Consider the following 17,472-nt stretch of genomic DNA (forward strand, 5'->3'; position numbering starts at 1 on the left):
GTATTTTTCAATATATAATTTCAGTTACATCACAATGTAAATTTTTGCTATAAATTCTGTGTTTAGGATCGAGCCCTCCACTATCATCTGATGAAGGAGCGTCGCTCCGAAAGCTAGTGTGCTTCTAATTAAACCTGTTGGACTATAACCTGGTGTTGTGTGATTTTTAACTTTGTAACAAAGTCCAACATTGGCATCTCCAAATAGTGTTTATTCGGAACAGCATAATTGAGTCTAGTTTGGATAGACTGTAAGAATTTTATAGCACTTTTCACAACCTCAAAGTATTCTAAAGAATTCAGAGTCTTGAAAGTGTAGTAACTATTGCAATCTGGGGAATCATCCAAATCAATGTGCACATGACAGGATCCCAATAGCAATCAGGTGACTGACCAGATAATCTGGGCAAGGTGCATCAGTTGAGGAGTTAAATGTTGGCCTAGAAATCCCATAAAATCCTCCTGCTCTTCTTTGAATAGGGCTGTGGGATTTTTTGAGGCAGCAAATGGAACTTGTGCTTAATGTCTCATTTAAAGCAGGATACCTCCCAACAAACTCACAATATTGCACTGAAGCATCAACCTAAATCTCTAATGTGGAATTTGTGATAAAAACCTTCTTAGTTAGAAATGAGAGCTCAAACAAGTTGCATTTTAGCTCATGCTATTTTTCACACTCAGCTTACATAGATATGCACAGAAGCAGGCCGTTTGGCTTAACTAGTCCATGTCAGTATTCAAATTCCACTGAGGACTTCTGCTATTCTTCATGTGGATCTACCACTGTAACCATCTATTCTCTTCACTTTAGCTACTCCTTGTGGTAGTGAATTCCACATTCTTAGCATTTTCTTTGTGTGAAAAAGCCTATTCTGAATTTCTTATTGGTGACTACATTGATGATCTCCAGTTACATTCTCCTTCACAAAGGAAAAAAACTCTGTAACCACGCCATCAAATGCTTTCATAATTTTAAATTAGTTCTATTCGGTCACCCCCCTTCAAGAAAGGAGATCTAGTTTGCCTGTCCTCTTCCTGTTCTGTACATCCATTTCTGGGAAATACACTGATCAGCCCAAGGATAGACATTATTTTTAGGAGAATTAAGACTTTTAAAATAATACATAAATGTAAATTGCTGTGGGAACAACTGAGAAGGAATTAGAAATCCTGAAAGTCTGCTTGCTTGGAAGAAGCAAAACTCAGTCAAAATGGATGAAAAATATAACAACACGATTTGGAAAAATGATGAATTGACATTTTTCTTCAAACAGCTTGCAAATTGACTATGTTTCCAATTAACATATCTAAACAACAGAGTGACAAACCTTCAAGAAAATCCGAAGTTATATTAATTCCATTCTCAGCAAAGCTTTAAACAGTAATCAATGCCACCAGATAAACTAAACTTGGCTTTCAACTGATGCACTATCCTTCTGAACAACCAGAAGTGTTGCATTAAAATGTTGCTCAGCTTATTTATAGAAGTTTGCATTTCAACTTCCGCCTGAATCAGTACCTCAACATTCCTGTCGTAAGAACAGTGGAAGCAAGACGCCACCGGGGTCGATTTGATTCTGGTCCTCTTCTCTTCTGTCTGATTAGTGGTGTAATTTCACACATGTCAACATAATCTGTGCTACAGAAGGCAGAATAAAGGTTCAAACGGTTAGGAGTGAATTAAGAATTCAGCTCACCCTGGTACAGTGTGTGTTTCTCACTCAGGTTACATTAAATTTACACACACCCCCGCACCCCCCCACACTTTTACACCTATACATTTTATCTTCTCGTGTAAATATCCCATTTTATTCTACCTGTGAAATTTGATAATGCCTCAAACTCTCAATCTCATAGCCTATCGCCTGCAGCTTTTGAAGCCTCCTCCATTCCTATAATTCAACACTTCTAAAACTGCGACCTTGTGTAGTCCTTGATTTCCTTTCCTCCACTACTGGTAGCTGTGCTTTCAGCCGCTTAGCTCCTATGTTCTGGATTTACCTCCATAAACCCTACTACCTTTCCATATATTCCTCCTTCTTTAAGACTTTTTAGAACATATCATTTGATCAAGCTCTTGCTCCTTCACTTTATTGGTTTGGTGTCAAATTTTACACAAGTGTTTCGCCAAAGTACATCATCACACTTCATTTGCAAACAATGCAAGTTGCTGTTGAAAACCACCCCTTTTAACTTCACTTACTTATACCTTGATTTCACAACTACATTTCATTTATATTATTTCTAAAAACATTCAACATAAGGGGATCTTAGAGAATCATAAACTACCTAAGGGCGGGTCTGTAAATTGTAACAAAACCAAACAAAGCCAGTCACAGCAAGTGGTTTACTTTTCCAGTTTAGTTTTTGAAAGCACATTGGAAATTGCACTGCCTTCTATTCCCACTGGTTAACTGATTTCCTTCAAGACTGTAAAAGATTTAAGACATTATACCACCTCATCGCTTCCTGATTAGTTCCCCCTTTATTTAAAAAAAATGACTTTCAGTTGTTCTTTGAGGCAAAAGAATAACTACGAAAAGAAAAAGCCAAGTTACTGATAAAGATATAATGTGAGATGTTGTCACTATAGTTGCTGCACTATTTTACACCATTCAAATGGTTCAGATTTAGAAACCAGAAAAATTCATGCACTGAAAATCCAGGTTTACACAATTAACACCCAAAAAGTATTTGAAGCCTTAACAGGTGGGACACTCTGGGTGGAATGCCGTGGGCTGGAAAGTCCAGAACAGGATAATCTCGGCGGCACAGAATTGGCTGGGAAGCCCGGAGCAGGACTCTGGTGGGGAAGTGATGGCGCTGTGCAGAACAAAAAGTTGGACTTTCATAAAGCTATCTTTTCAAAACTTTTATTCTAGGTTAATGTGAATAGTGCTTATGTACAGCAATGGTACACACTTTTCACAGTATTTTATACTGAATATAATTGATAATAAAGGATATTATCATTAACCTTTATCAAACCTTATCATTTGTCAAAAGCTTTGCAATTTCAATGGGCTCATTAACCTCATGTTAGCACTGAGATTTACCATATTTCAGTTTCGAAATTGGACATTTCTGACTTCCCATATTGTGGAGCGAAACTGTTCAGATCATTCCTGACACATGGCTGGTAACATACTTTTCTGTTGATCTATTGAGGCAAAAGAAATAACTTCATGAATAGAAAAAGCTAATTTAGTGCAAACATTAAAATAAAATCTGCAAAAACACAAAAGGAAATTAGATTTATTTCACTCATTTTAAGAAAAGATCAAGACAGCAGACTTCAACTTTCTCAGCTTCTGTCCATAGTGCTCACCCGGTCATTGAGTGTTTGCTGTTGAATGAAATTGGCTCTTAATGCATAGTGACTTTCCTCTACTGCACACACTGGGTATCATTACATATATAACAAGCACAAAGTTGTGTTGCCAGTGAACAGCATAAATAATTTAGTTATGTTACACACAAAGCTCTAAGCCTTCTGCTAGAACACAGTGGATGGCAGGAAATAACATTTAACCTGTGATAAAGAAAGTCACCAGCAGTGTGAATTCTGGATGTAGGTTTGCTCGCTGAGCTGAAAGGTTCATTTCCAGACGTTTCGTTACCTTACTAGGTAACATCTTCGGTGGACCGCAGGCGAAGCAATGCTGAAAATTCCTGCTTTCTATTTATATCTTTGGGTTGGTGATGTCATTTCCTGTGGTGAAGTCACTTCCTCAGGGGGTGGCAGATGGGGTCTGACTCGATGTGTTTGTTGATGAAATATTGAGGAAATGACATTTTCAGCATTGCTTCACACGAGGTCCACTGAAGATGTTACCTAGTAAGGTAACAAAACATCTGGATAAGAACCTTTCAGCTCAGTGAGCAAACCGACATCCAAAACCTCAACCTGAGCTACAAATCTTCTTAAAACTTGCTAAGTGTGAATTCTATATAAATTTAGGGCAATACAACCAAATCATATATAATCCAGTGATTGCAAATGTTTTGTCCCCAGTCTAGGTGACATCCTCGATGCTTGGGAGCCTCCTGTGAAGCGCTTCTGTGATGTTTCCTCCGGCATTTATAGCAGTTTGTCTCTGCCGCTTCCGGTTGTCAGTTCCAGCTGTCCGCTGCAGTGGCCGGTATATTAGGTCCAGGTTTTTCGGCATTCATTCAGGAACTGGAGTTGTTCATATGTGGCGCTTAGGCGGTTGGACCCAATATACCGGCCACTGCAGCGGACAGCTAGAACTGACAACCAAAGTGGCAGAGACAAACCACTATAAATACTGGAGGAAAGATCACAGAAGCGCTTCATAGGAGGCTCCCAAGCACTGAGGATGTCACCTAGACAGGGGACGAAACGTTTGCAACACATATTCCCAGCTCGGTGAACAGAACCACAACAACGAGCACTCGAGCTACAAATCTTCTCCCAAATTTTGAATAATCCAGTGATGCATTTCTTCCAAATGTTTATAAACAATATGCTGGATCAATTGTATTCTTCAGAAAGCACTCAATAATGTACCACTCAATAAGATACTAGGCAAAATCAGGACTCAGAATTGGTGATAATGTATTACTGCGAGTTGAGTATTGGTAAATGAACAGAAAGAGTAGAAATTAATGCATTATTTTTGGTTTCTGAGGCTATAACTGTAAAGATCAGTCTTTACACCTCAGTTATTTACAATCTGTACAAATGACTTAGATGAAAAGACCCAATTTTTCTGACGATAACATGTTAGTTGGGAAACGAAGTGATTGACACACGGAGTCTATAAATGGATAGAGCCAAGTTTGAGGGTGGGCACCAGCACAGCAGATGTAACTCCTGTGGGAGAAATGTGAGGTCACCCTCTTTGGTAAGATAATAAAATTAAAAGAAGATACATTGAATGATGAGAGATTGGGAAATGTGTGCATTCAGAATAACCTGAGTGTATTTGTACATGAATGACAAAACATTAACATGCAGGCGCATCAAGCAATTATGAAAGCAAAACATTTTAACAAAACTTTATTATAAATGGATTGAAGCATAAGAGTAAAGATGTCCTACTACAATTGTACAGCTGAAAATGTGTTGCTTGAAAAGCGCAGGTCAGGCAGCATCCAAGGAACAGGAGATTCGACGTTTCAGGCATAAGCCCTTCTTCAGGAATGATTGTACAGGGCCACATTACTGAAGCTACATTAGGACTAATAGGTGCAGTTTTGATCTCCTTACTCAATGAAGGACAAGTTTTCCCAGACGACAAAATTAAACTCATCCCTGGGACGAGGGAATTGTTTATTAATTAGAGAATAAAGAAATATGGTCTATATTTTTTTGCAAATAATGAGAGAGGTGAGCGAATTCAAGCTTTCCTACTACATGCTTTCCCACCTAGGATACTAAAACAGATGGGAAAGCACACAGTGATGAGGACATAAATAGGTGGATATCGGTAGGTTTGGAGAAAAGACCAGGATCTGGCAGATGGAGTTTAAGGTGGATAAGTGCGAGGTTACCCATTTTGATTGGAAAAACTAAAAAGCACATTTTATTTAAATGAGAATCAGATTCAAAGTATATCAGTGCAGAGGGATCTGTCTGGGTGTCTGTGCATAATTCGCAGAAAATGGGTTTGCAGTGTAGCACAGAACAAGAAAGGCAAACGGAATCCTGGTATTTATTGCAAAAGGACAGGATTATAAAAGTAAAGAAATGTTGTTACAATTATATAAGGAGCAGTTGAACAACTGGGGATTGTACTCACAGGTTAGAAGAATGAGGGGGGAGCTGATTGAGATATACAAAATACTAAAGGGGTTTGATAAGGTGGATGTGGAACAGATGTCCCTCCTTGTGGGACATTCTCGAACAAGAATAAATAGTAAGAGAATGAGAGGAGGTAGATTCAAAACTGAAGTAAGGGGAAACTTCTTTTCTCAGAGAGTTGTGAATCTGTAGAACTCACTGCCCCAGAGACAGAATCAATCATCAGATTCAAGAAAGAAATATATATGTTTCTGATGAAAAGCAGGATAAAGGGCTATGGGGAGCAGGCAGGAAAGTGGAGTTGAGACTAGAATAAAATCAGCCATGATCATGTTAAACAGTGGAATGGGCTCAAAGGCCTGAATTGCCTACTCCCTCTCCTCATTCGTATCAGTTGAAATACTTAAAAATCTTATGATTAGATAAGAAAATGTTTTCTCCGAATGGGGAATAAGGAAGATGGAATCCCAGTTTCAGAAAAAAGAACCTGCTATTTAGAAAAAAGTAAGGGGAACCTTCTTCATTCAAAAAATTGTCTTTGGAACTTTCCAACCGAGGATGTGAGAATGCTTGATTACTGCACATATTTGAAATAAGGATCAACTGATATAGGTAGCAAGAGATCTGGGAAGGTGGAATTGAAAGGACCAAAAGGACTACTCTGGACATTTTTCTTAGTTGTAAAATCCATTTTAAGGCTGAAGTAAATGCTATGATAAAAGGACCCAAAGATCAAATTTTCCAGACCATAAAAGATGCACTATTTAAATTCAGAAGGAAAACATTGGGTCAAAATAGTTTAACATGCTACCTCAGTTAAAAAAAAGGCATACGGTATATAATTGAAATAATGGTTTAAATATTGGTTACTTAGCAAAGTCTTTAAATGATGAGGAGGGAGAGCTTCTTCACTCAGAGTAGTGATTTGGCAGAATTCTTTACCACAGAGGGCTGTTGAGACTGGGTCATTAATTATATTCAAGACCGAGATCAGATAAACTTTTAATCAGTAAGGGATTTGAGGGTTGTGGGGAAAAGTCAGGGAAGTAGAGTTGAGAATTGTCAGGTCAGTCATAGTCTAAGGGAATGGCAGAACAGACCCGATGGGCTGAATGGCATACTTCAGCATTTTAAGGCCTAAGCTTTAATATTCATGTTAATATACCATTGTCTACCATGGTGCAGATTTAATGAGTATTACACATTCATTCAACCAACCTTATTTTTATTCTTCTTGGAAGTCCTATTCCTTTTGTCACTGCCCGTGTCAAATATGCTTTGTATTTCACAAAAGTCTGTTTGTTGCCAAGCAGCACAGCCTCCTGAAGGAAAGAGAAACGTCAATCACCACTCCCCTGAATACCACCTTGCCATTGATTGACTGACTAAATAGCAAATGAAGGGAGCAAATGTTTACTCAGAAAGTATTGTAGGACAGTGTTTTTGGCTTTTGGCTGTTTTCAGAACCAGATTTATATATAACAAATATTGCAAGGAAGTAAATGATAGGATAAATATACATGGATTCAGGACAGAACAAAGTTAATGAGATGAAAGTCTGCTCCTCTCTTTGAAAGTTCACACTTTTGAAATGTATGCAGTCAAATCTGAAGTAACAACCTCAAATCTTTTCTAAAGAATAAAAAAAACGCTTTTACCTTTTCCAAGCATGCTGATGTTCTTCCAATTTAAGATATCACAGAGGTACACAGCATGGAAACAGACCCTTCTAGTCCTTTCCGGTCAGTTATCCCAAACCAGCTTAGTCCCGTTTGCCAGCATTTGACCCATATCCCTCCAACCCCTTCTTATTCATATATCCAACCAAATGCCTTTTAAATATTAGCTCATTCTACACATGACCACTCCTGCATGAAAAAGTTGGCTTTTAGATCTCTTTTAAATCTTTCCCCTCTCACAATAAACATATGCCCTCTAGTTAGAGTACAGAACATAGAAAAGTATAGCACAGAACAGGCCCTTCGGCCCACGATGTTGTGCCGAGCATTAATCATAGAGTCATAGAGATGTACAGCATGGAAACAGACCCTTCTAATGTAAAATAAAATAACCTAACCTACGCGCCCCTCGACTCACTGCTGTCCATGTGCATGTCCAGCAGTTGCTTAAATGTCCCTAATGACTCTGCTTCCACCACACCGCTGGCAACACATTCTATGCATTCACAACTCTTTGCCTACCTCTGACATCTCCTCGATACCTTCCTCCTAATATCTATCACCCCTCGTGCCAGTCAACCCTGCCCCAGGGAGAGTCTCCGGCCATTGACTCTCATTACCTTGTATACCTCAAGCAGGTCACCTCTGATCCTCCTTTTCTCCAGAGAATAAAGTCCAAGCTTAGTCAACCTCTCTTCATAAGGCAAGCCCTCCAGTCCAGGCAACATCCTGGTAAACCTTCTTTGCACTCTCTCCAAAGCCTCTGTATCTTTCCTATAGTAGGGTGACCAGAACTGGACACAATATTCCAAGTGTGGTCTCACCAGGGGCTTGTAGAGCTGCAGCAAAACCTCACGGCTCTTAAACTCGATCCCCCTGTTAACGAAAGCCAAAACACCATATGCTTTCTTAACAACCCTACCAACTTGGGTGGCAACTTTGAGGAATCTATGTACATGAACACCAAGATCCCTCTGTTCTTCCACACTGTTAAGAATCTTGTCTTTAATCCTACAGTCACCATTCAAGTTCCAAGATGCATCACCACAGATTTATCCACATTGAACTCCATCTGACATTTCTCAGCCCAGCTCTGCATCCTGCCTATGTTGCACTGCAGCCTGCAATAGCCCTCGATACTATCAATGACACCTCCAACCTTTGTGTCATCTGCAAATTTACTAACCCACCCCTCAACTTCCTCATCCAAGTCATTTATAAAAACTACAAACAGCTGAGGCCCAAGAACAGAGGACTGTCTTAGCCCGGCGAAAGACCTCGGCTATTCACCCTATCCACGCCTCGCATGATTTTATAAACCTCTATAAGGTCACCCTTCAGCCTCCAATGCTCCAGAGAAATAAAACAATACAAAATTCATGTCTTACTTACTTTCACACTTCTCCTTTAAGCATGTGCAAAACCCATCATTGAAGGCAACGTTTCCTCTGTAATTTGCAAAAGAAATTTTAAGTAGTACAATTATTTGAAAGATCCTTATTATCTGAAAAGGTAATGAGCTGTATTTTGCTCAGAAATGATGGTGAGGTTACCAGTGCACATAGCTGTTAAAGGCTCAACCACACTGGAAATCCTGAAAACTACAGACACACAGTTAACATTAAATTAAGAAGTTGCTGACGCCCCAGAAAATGTGTTATATTAGCATCTTGCTGAGAGATCAAGCACAGAAACACATGGAATAATGCAAAATTACTCAATAACTTCAACAGAAAAAATTCATTCCAGTCAAACTATTTAATGATGCAAGAATTATTAATTTTAGCCAAAAAATCTAATTGAAATAGAAAAGTAAGTTTCATTCATTTCAAACAAAAAACATATTCTGCATCATTCCTCTACACAATACCTATCTTCCCACTGCAGTGTTTTCTTTAACTCATTTGACATGGACTTAAATATTTTGACTGGTTTAGTACATTAATAATATTTCAATCTGATTAAGATTCAGTTATTTGTCGTGCACACACAGGTCCCAGATCCCCTGTAGAGAGCCTTATATGAAGTGACAGTCTTAGCATGGAAGGGCAAAATGTGGTGGGTACAGCCTTGGAGGACTGAAGGGCCTGTTCCTGTGCTGTATTGTTCTTTGAAATGGTTCTATAATTGCAGTAATTCCCAATGCAAAATCTGACAGTACGTCCGTGGACAAAGCACAAGTGTAAAGTAATGAATGTGGTGCTGGAAAAGCATAGCAAGTCAGGCAGCATCCAAGGAGCATTCCCGATGAAGGGCTTTTGCTCAGAACACCGACTCTCCTGCCCCTCGGATGCTGCCTGACCTGCTGTGCTTTTCCAACACCACATTCGCGACTCTAATCTCCAGCGTCTGCAGTCCTCACTTTCGCCAAGCACAAGTGTAAAAAATGGTTGATGCGGTTTGACCACAGAAGAGCACATAACACAGAGCAGTTATTTTTATAAACACAACCATAGAAATTCTCATAAACTATGTTATGAACTTGTGCTCATGAAATCAAGTAACTGCTTCTGAAAAATTGCTTTACAATGTAATCACTACAGTTGCAGAGCCTGCTTAAAATGCTTTCTGTGAGTACAGAATAAGCAATGCTATGTTGCAGACCAGAAAACAAACCCAGAATTACTCAAGGTGGACAATCTTTGAAGATACCATTAGTATGGAATCAATGTCACCTCTCTAATGCAGTGAACCAGAGCTTTCAAGCAAACTAAACCCAAATTAGTTCACAACGGCCTGACCATAAAAATACCACTAAGACTTCCCAATCTGACCAGTTCCCAGAGCACATAGGAATTCAGGGTAATCATTATGTCGGCAGTACATCTAATTTTAGAAAACTGGTAATCAACTTCACTTGGTAAGTTTAACAAGCAAAAGCTCCAACATAATTATATGCATAAACAGGTACCCATGTGAAACAAGCAGTGGTCCTGCACCCCGACATGAAACAGAGCTTCCTGTGTGGCTTTGTAATCTCACTCAAATATGGAAACAATCCAGCCAGCCTGTCCTGAGGTCTGTCCCTTTGCCCACTGGTAAAATACACAGAGTGATACAGCATGGAAACAGACCCTTCAGTCTAACCAGAATCTCAAACTAAATTTGTTTGCTTGTTCCTCGCCCATATCCTTCCAAACCTTTCCTATTCATGATCCTTTCATGTATCTATCCAAATGTCATTTAAATGTTGTAAATGTACCCATATTCATCACTTTCTCCGGAAGTTCATTCCACACATGAACCGTCCTCTGTGTAAAAGGTTGCCTCTCATGCCTTTTTAAAATCTCTCTCCTCTCACCTCAAAAATGCCCCATGTCTTGAAATCACCAACCCTAGGAAAAATGACAACTATCACTAACTATCAATTCCTCTCATTATTTTATAAACTTCTATCAGATCACCTCCTATGCTCCATTAAAAAAAGTCCCAGCCCATCCAGCCTTTCTTCATAACTGAAACCTTCCATATCTGGCAGCATCCTGTTAAATCTCCTCTGAACCTTCTCCTGCTTGATAACATCCCTCCTGTAGCTGACTGCTTTATTCCAGTGGGTTATCATCAATATAGAAAGTTGACTGAAGTCCCTGTTACCTGGATTCCAAACATTCAGAATTATCATGCACTGGTATTAGAGATTCAAAAGAGGAATTCTGGATGCTTGGGATATAGATGATGGGGACATTACAGTACCAGTAATTGGAAGGGAAAAAGGGATCCACTTATTAAAGTTAGTTCAAGACTGGCCTGAAGCTTCTCTTATGTATTCACAGTGAGAATTCCCAGATTCAAATGGAAACCTTTGGTTTGCACCACTGGATTCTAAAACACATGCTCATCTTGTGCTATGACAAATCAAGTTGAATTCTCCTGGTCACCATGAGCATATCTCATGCAATCAGCAGATTCAGGAACTGTCACCTCCTACTTCCCATGTGCCAAATAAGTGGTAAATTACTGTTTTGGAATCGGATTTTGTTACGAACAGTGCCAAGCAAAGTGACAAGAATGAAAACATTATCCTGGTCTTTTACAAAGTTAAGTGCGCGAGGACGAGGGAAAGTCCTAGTTTAGTACACTTCACACATTATGAACAAACTGAAACGGTATCGTTATCAAAGATGACAGAAGACCCAAAAAATGTTGTTATCTGAAGAAACAGTTAAAATTTGCAAATACACATTACAATATCTACAAAGTACAATCACATCAACACAAGAAAAATGTTCGATGAATATCTAGACACCAATAAAACCTAGTGTCCATTGAAGATTTTACTATTTTAACAATGACAAGCAAGTTGTTGTGTTCCTCAACTTTGATAAGATCCTAAGCCACATCAGGCACCATGACTCAATGGCTAGCCCTCAGTGCCTCTCAGCACCAGGGACCCAGTTTCAATTCCAGCCTCAGGCGACTGTCTGGGAAGGGTTTGCACATTTTCCCCGTGTCTGCATGGGTTTTCTCCAGGTGCTCTGGTTTCCTCCCATAGTCCAAAGATGTGCAGGTTAGGTGAACTGGCCATGCTAAATTGCCCGTGGTGTTCAGGGATGTGTAGTCGAGATGCTTTAGTCAGGGGAAATGCAGAGTAGTAGGGTAGGGGAATGGCTCAGTGTGGGATACTCTTCAGAGGGTTGGTGTGGGCTTGTTAGGCCAAATGGGCTGTCTCTGCACTGTAGGTATTCTATGATAACCTTTCTTGAAGGTTATGTATAAGTTCAACACAACATTTATTTTTTGTCAGTACCTACCCTGCAATACTGTGACAATGGTCTTCAATGCTGCATGGCTGCTGTTCTTGTGAATTTTTACTGAAGCTTTGCTTGATGGGAATCTGAAATGCACAAAAACAGCAGAGAAAGTGACACTATATTATAACAGGCATATTTGTTTACCTATTCCAGAGTTTGAGGGCAATGTGCTGTATTTTATGTGGCACCATAGTCCCCAGCACCCTGGACCAAAATGTCAGAAGCAGGGGTCACCCATAATCCTGACAGCTGTTCAGCAGCAACTTAATGCTGTGAGCACTGTTTATTCCTTCATAGTGAGCCTTCCATCTCTTCCTAAATTGGAGGTCCCATCGGATGGGTCACTGCTGAGACTATAAACAGCCTGCAATGTTGAGGAGCCTGCACTGACATGGAAGTACAGATCAGGGGATGACAGGGGGAGAATGATGGACTGAAGGTATCAGTGTGATACGGAGCTGCTTCCTTTAGGGTTAGCATGTGGACAGTCTACTAGCTGAATTTTAAGCTGACCCCCTAACCAGCCTTCCAAACTGCTCAGGGAACATAAAGTACAACCCTATAAATCCTTGTGCCTTATTTCAATAGCTATTCATCTGAATTGCCTTATGTCTTGTTTATTTTATATTTAACCTGTATACATTAAACTAATAAAAACTATTAATTACATACCTTTACATTACTCTTTATGTTGACTTGTTTGTAAACCAGACTGAAGGGCTTACGGTCTATTGGGCAGCAGTTTCTTTTCTGTGAAAACAGGTACAATTTTGTTTAATTTCTGAGTTACTCATTTTTTATTGCAAATACTAATTGTTACATCCAACAAATTACATTATTCATTCACTGGTTGCTACGTCTTCACTGCAATTGCCCAAACCATGTCATGGAGTGAGGCAAACTCTGAACTCCAAGTTGTGCCACTCGAACGTCGACATTTCCCATAGAATGCTTGAAGAGTCTATGGTCTTCTCCTTTTCCTAATTCTTGTGTTTGTTCTCATGAAAGGATAGGAAAGGGAAAGAGATGTAAAAAAGAAAATGATGTGAACGTATTGCAGAGTCATTCTGCCACAGAGTGACCAGCTGGCCCATCAAGTCCATGTCAGATCTCTGTACAATAATCAAGTCAATCCTATTCCCCAACTCCACCCCCTACAGCCCTGCAAGTTTAGTCCCCTCTAGTGCATTTCGAATTTCCTTCTGAAATCTGATTGTCTCCACTTCCATCAACCTTGTAGGCAGTGAATTCCAAGTCATTGCCACTCATTGCAGGCAAATGCTATTCTTCACATTTTCTCTGCATCGATCACCTTGAGTTCATACAAAGACCATGGTTGCCAAAAAACTTCTCAGAAGCAGCTCCTGGAGATGAATTAATCTAGGTGAAAGCAGTAATTACTTTATGTACAAGTTACTACAAGCAATAAGAAGTTAAATAGTAATCCATTGTTGGTGGTCAGGGATAGATGAAAATAGAAAAAAAAGTTAATGTTTCTGGAATATAATACACTGTTAGGAATACTGTCCTTTTGGATGTGAATGGACAGGTTTGATCAATTCTGCTTGAAGTTCTTTCAGAATGAGAAGTCTAGTTTTGCAATGTGCTTGAATAGTTTACTGCAGAGATTTGGTGAGACGACTTAAATTATTGAATTCAACAATCAGAATAAGAATATTGTTCCCATGTTGATCAGCAAGTCTTCAATTCAAACCAAACTATATTTAATTATGAATTTGCAAACACATGTAGTAGTATTCAACAATTCTGAGGCATCATATTACTCGATTAACAAAAGGCAACATTACATCCAAGAAGCTGACACAGTAAGCAACTTAACTAATAATTATCTCCAGTGTGTACCTTTATAACAATGGCATCTAGAAAGAAGTATGCTTTCCAGATCAAATGTAACAAAATTTGTTAACAGAAGCTGGTAATGAATGACAAAAACAAAATGGCATCAAAATTCAGGGACTGGCAACATGCACGGCAAGTGTTAGAATTCCACTCCTCATTCACTCACTTTATTGAGAATTTGGATCACATCCGAATTATCAGCTGAAATAAAATAGGACTACCCCAATCTTTTTACAGAAAGAAAACATGCAATTTTAAGGCGCAGGCTGAAGATATCGGACAAAATGCCATTTTTAAGTAAGAAATGGCATTCCAATGTTCTTTTTCCTTTTAGCTTTTCTAAGATATAAGCCCAGTACAGACCAAATTGTCATACTCAAATAGGAAACACAGCAAAATTTATTGTACGTTCATGCAAGTTATGACTTGTAAATATAAGAATTGGAATTTGTGCATCACTGTAATTCAATGCAAGCCTGTTGGCTGGCACTGTGAAAACAAGTGTGACAAATACAAACATTTAATTTTTCTCACTGTTGTAAAGATTGTCCCGAGATTTTTAGCACAATTTGAAGGATTTATGTTACAATTTGCTGTTAAAACGAAAACTTGATCAACTTTTACTCTGAGCATTGGATTTTCATCCATACATTGTATTAGAAATGCACAGAAATTTTAGCTGATCCATAAATAAAAATGCATTTATGTTCCACAGCCAACCCATAATTGGGATGCCAAAGGAGAGGCTGAAAAAGCTTACCTGCTGAATTTCTGTCCAGCATTATTCACCAAGACATTTCAGTTTTCACACTGGAACTTAACTGACCTCCTTCCTTCACCCCAGTGTCCCTGCCAATCTCTCAGCCAGAACCCCTGGGGTAAAGAGTAGACATCAGTGGTACAAATACTATAAATCAGGAAATATCAGCACATAGAATATTCTGTGGCACCCAACATTGCCAGCACTTTCACACAAACATAATTTCCCTTAAGAGATTTAATTCATAACATAGACAAGAGCAAAAGAGTTGCCAATGTCCAGCATTGCTCACTTCACTTTGTGAATCGAATAAGTTAATACTTCAGACATGAAAAACAAAAGCGAGTAGTTTAGATCTTGAGGCACTGGGTAGCCTGTCAAAATATTCTACGAGGCAACAGCAAATATTTCCTGATTTATAGTCCATAAACTGCACCTTTCTCCCTTTATCAAAACAGGACACACTTGATAGGAATACAGCAAGACTATAAGGTAACGTGCAAGTCACTTCAGCTCTCGGTAATAACATGTCTGGGAAAAGTCCTTTATTAATGTTGCAAATATAGTGTACACTAATTAAATATTTTTAACAAAAATAAGTTCATGCTTAAATTCTAAATACTTCTTGGGCCTTTTCTCAACAATGAGTCTTACTTCACTTGCCTCAAAAGGACTACTCTCAAAATAAAACTAAGAATTGCAGATTATTTAACTTACATAGGAAAACTTTGAAAAAATCTATTAGACAAATAACTAAGACCTCAACCATTAACTCATCTTTCTAACAAAATGAATTCCCTCAATAATAACATCCAAATGTTATTATAAAGATTATAAAGTTTCAAACACAAGCTCAACTTGAGTTTCTGCAGTCTAGTGTGCTAGTTTTAAAAACTCCATGATCGAAGCAGACTCTACCCACAACCCCATGGAAAGTTTATCACAATTGGGAGTTTCTGCTAATTTTATTCATTTGCAGGCCTTCAAAGAGGTTCCAAAAATATAACCTGGAACTTTTGAACAAAAGGACACTACCAGCATAGGTTAAGGTTAATACATCTTGAAAGGCTATGACTAAGTTGATTTTTAAACTTAATAAGGAACTCACTAATGTATTCCAATTTAACTGGAAGAGAATTTGGTATATTTTTTAAAGTAATTTTCAGTAATTTAAAATCGCACTCTCACAGGAAATGAACTTCAATTGCTTTTAAAGCTTTTTTTGTGATAAATCAATTTTCAGCTTTAGTAGCCAAACTTTACGAAATTAACATTCTTAAATAAAGGAATATTTTTCAAAGCAATGCATTTTTAATATCATATTTTGAAATGCTATTCTGGGCAGTGCTTTGTTTCGTGATATGTTGATGAGCTTGAGCAGAAACCTGGGACTGCAGAAAGAGGGCCACACTCTTCAAAACAGGGCAGCTTGCACTGAAATACTTTTAAATATTTTTTCACTTAATCATGCCTGACATATAATTCCAGAATAATCTGATGAACTAAATGTGTAACTATTTAGTTTGAAAATTACTTTACACTCATTTATATTTTCAAATCCCACCCTCCTGATCTGCTTAAAATAAACATTTTGTATTTGTCTTGACCATGTCAATTAATATATTATTTGCACATCTGTTAAGTCTCCCTTCTTATTACCCCTCCAAAACCAAGGTTGCAAAGATCAAATATCGCTATTATTTGCTTACATTTCATCTCCATTTACACTTGACCATTTCTTATACTATTTCTGCTCTCTTTCCAATATGTGTGTTTTTTATTTAGTGATGAAAACTGAGCACATAACTTTAAATGTACTTTAAATACAGCAGTATGAAAGCTTAGTGTTGTTTACAACTTGTACCCAATGGTTCTGTAAACGTAATCCCAAAATTCTATTAGCTTTTTAAAAATTATTTTGTTACACATAATGAAAATAATTCTACCATCATTTTGATGCACCTTTCCAAATGACCCTCATGTAAATTAATGCAGAGTTTTGTTTTAAACTGGTCAGCATGGAATACAGGGAGAGCCAGCCACTTGGATACAGAACTGGCTCGAAAGTAGAAGACAGAGAGTGGTGGTGGAACGCTGTTTTTCAGACTGGAGGCCTGTGACCAGCGGTGTGCCACAAGGATCGGTGCTGGCTCCACTACTTTTCGTCACATATATAAATGACTTAGATGTGAACAGAGGAGGTATGGTTAGTAAATTTGCAGATGACATCAAAATAGCAGGTGTAGTGGACAGTGAAGAAGGTAACCTCAGAGTTCAACAGGATCTTGATCAGATGGGCTAATGGGTCGAGGAGTGGCAGATGGAGTTTAATTTAGGTAAATGTGAGGTGCTGCATTTCAGAAAGGCAAATCAGGGCAGGACTTATACACTTAATGGTAAGGTCCAGGGGAGTGACGCCGAACCAAGAGACCTTGAAGTGCAGCTTCATAGTTCCTTGAAGGTGGAGTCCCAGGTAGACAGAATAGTGGAGGAGGCAGTTGGTATGCTTGCCTTTATTGATCAGTGCATTGAGTATAGGAGTTGGGAATTCATTTGTGGCTGTACAGCTCTTTGGTTATGCGACTTTTAGAATACTGCGTACAATTCTGGTCTCTTGTTCCAGAGGAAGGATGTTGTGAAACTTGAAAGGGTTAAG

The 17,472-nt window shown here is 38.6% G+C and overlaps 1 protein-coding gene across 4 annotated transcripts in view; it reads right to left on the reverse strand.

The window, feature by feature from the left end:
- The window catches only part of scaf11 (SR-related CTD-associated factor 11), a 72,574-nt gene that overhangs the window by 21,953 nt on the left and 33,149 nt on the right, over positions 1 to 17,472 (reverse strand). For all 4 annotated transcript variants that reach the window (XM_060839631.1, XM_060839633.1, XM_060839630.1 and 1 more), the window contains exons 4-9: positions 12,869 to 12,946; positions 12,197 to 12,279; positions 8,838 to 8,893; positions 6,985 to 7,088; positions 3,056 to 3,159; positions 1,519 to 1,638 (exon numbers count right to left, since the gene is read on the reverse strand). In XM_060839631.1, coding sequence (XP_060695614.1) covers positions 1,519 to 1,638; positions 3,056 to 3,159; positions 6,985 to 7,088; positions 8,838 to 8,893; positions 12,197 to 12,279; positions 12,869 to 12,946 — 545 coding nt within the window. The remainder of the gene's footprint in view (positions 1 to 1,518; positions 1,639 to 3,055; positions 3,160 to 6,984; positions 7,089 to 8,837; positions 8,894 to 12,196; positions 12,280 to 12,868; positions 12,947 to 17,472) is intronic.

The sequence above is a fragment of the Hemiscyllium ocellatum genome, chromosome 19, assembly GCF_020745735.1.
Source record: "Hemiscyllium ocellatum isolate sHemOce1 chromosome 19, sHemOce1.pat.X.cur, whole genome shotgun sequence".
NCBI classification, from domain to species: domain Eukaryota; kingdom Metazoa; phylum Chordata; class Chondrichthyes; order Orectolobiformes; family Hemiscylliidae; genus Hemiscyllium; species Hemiscyllium ocellatum.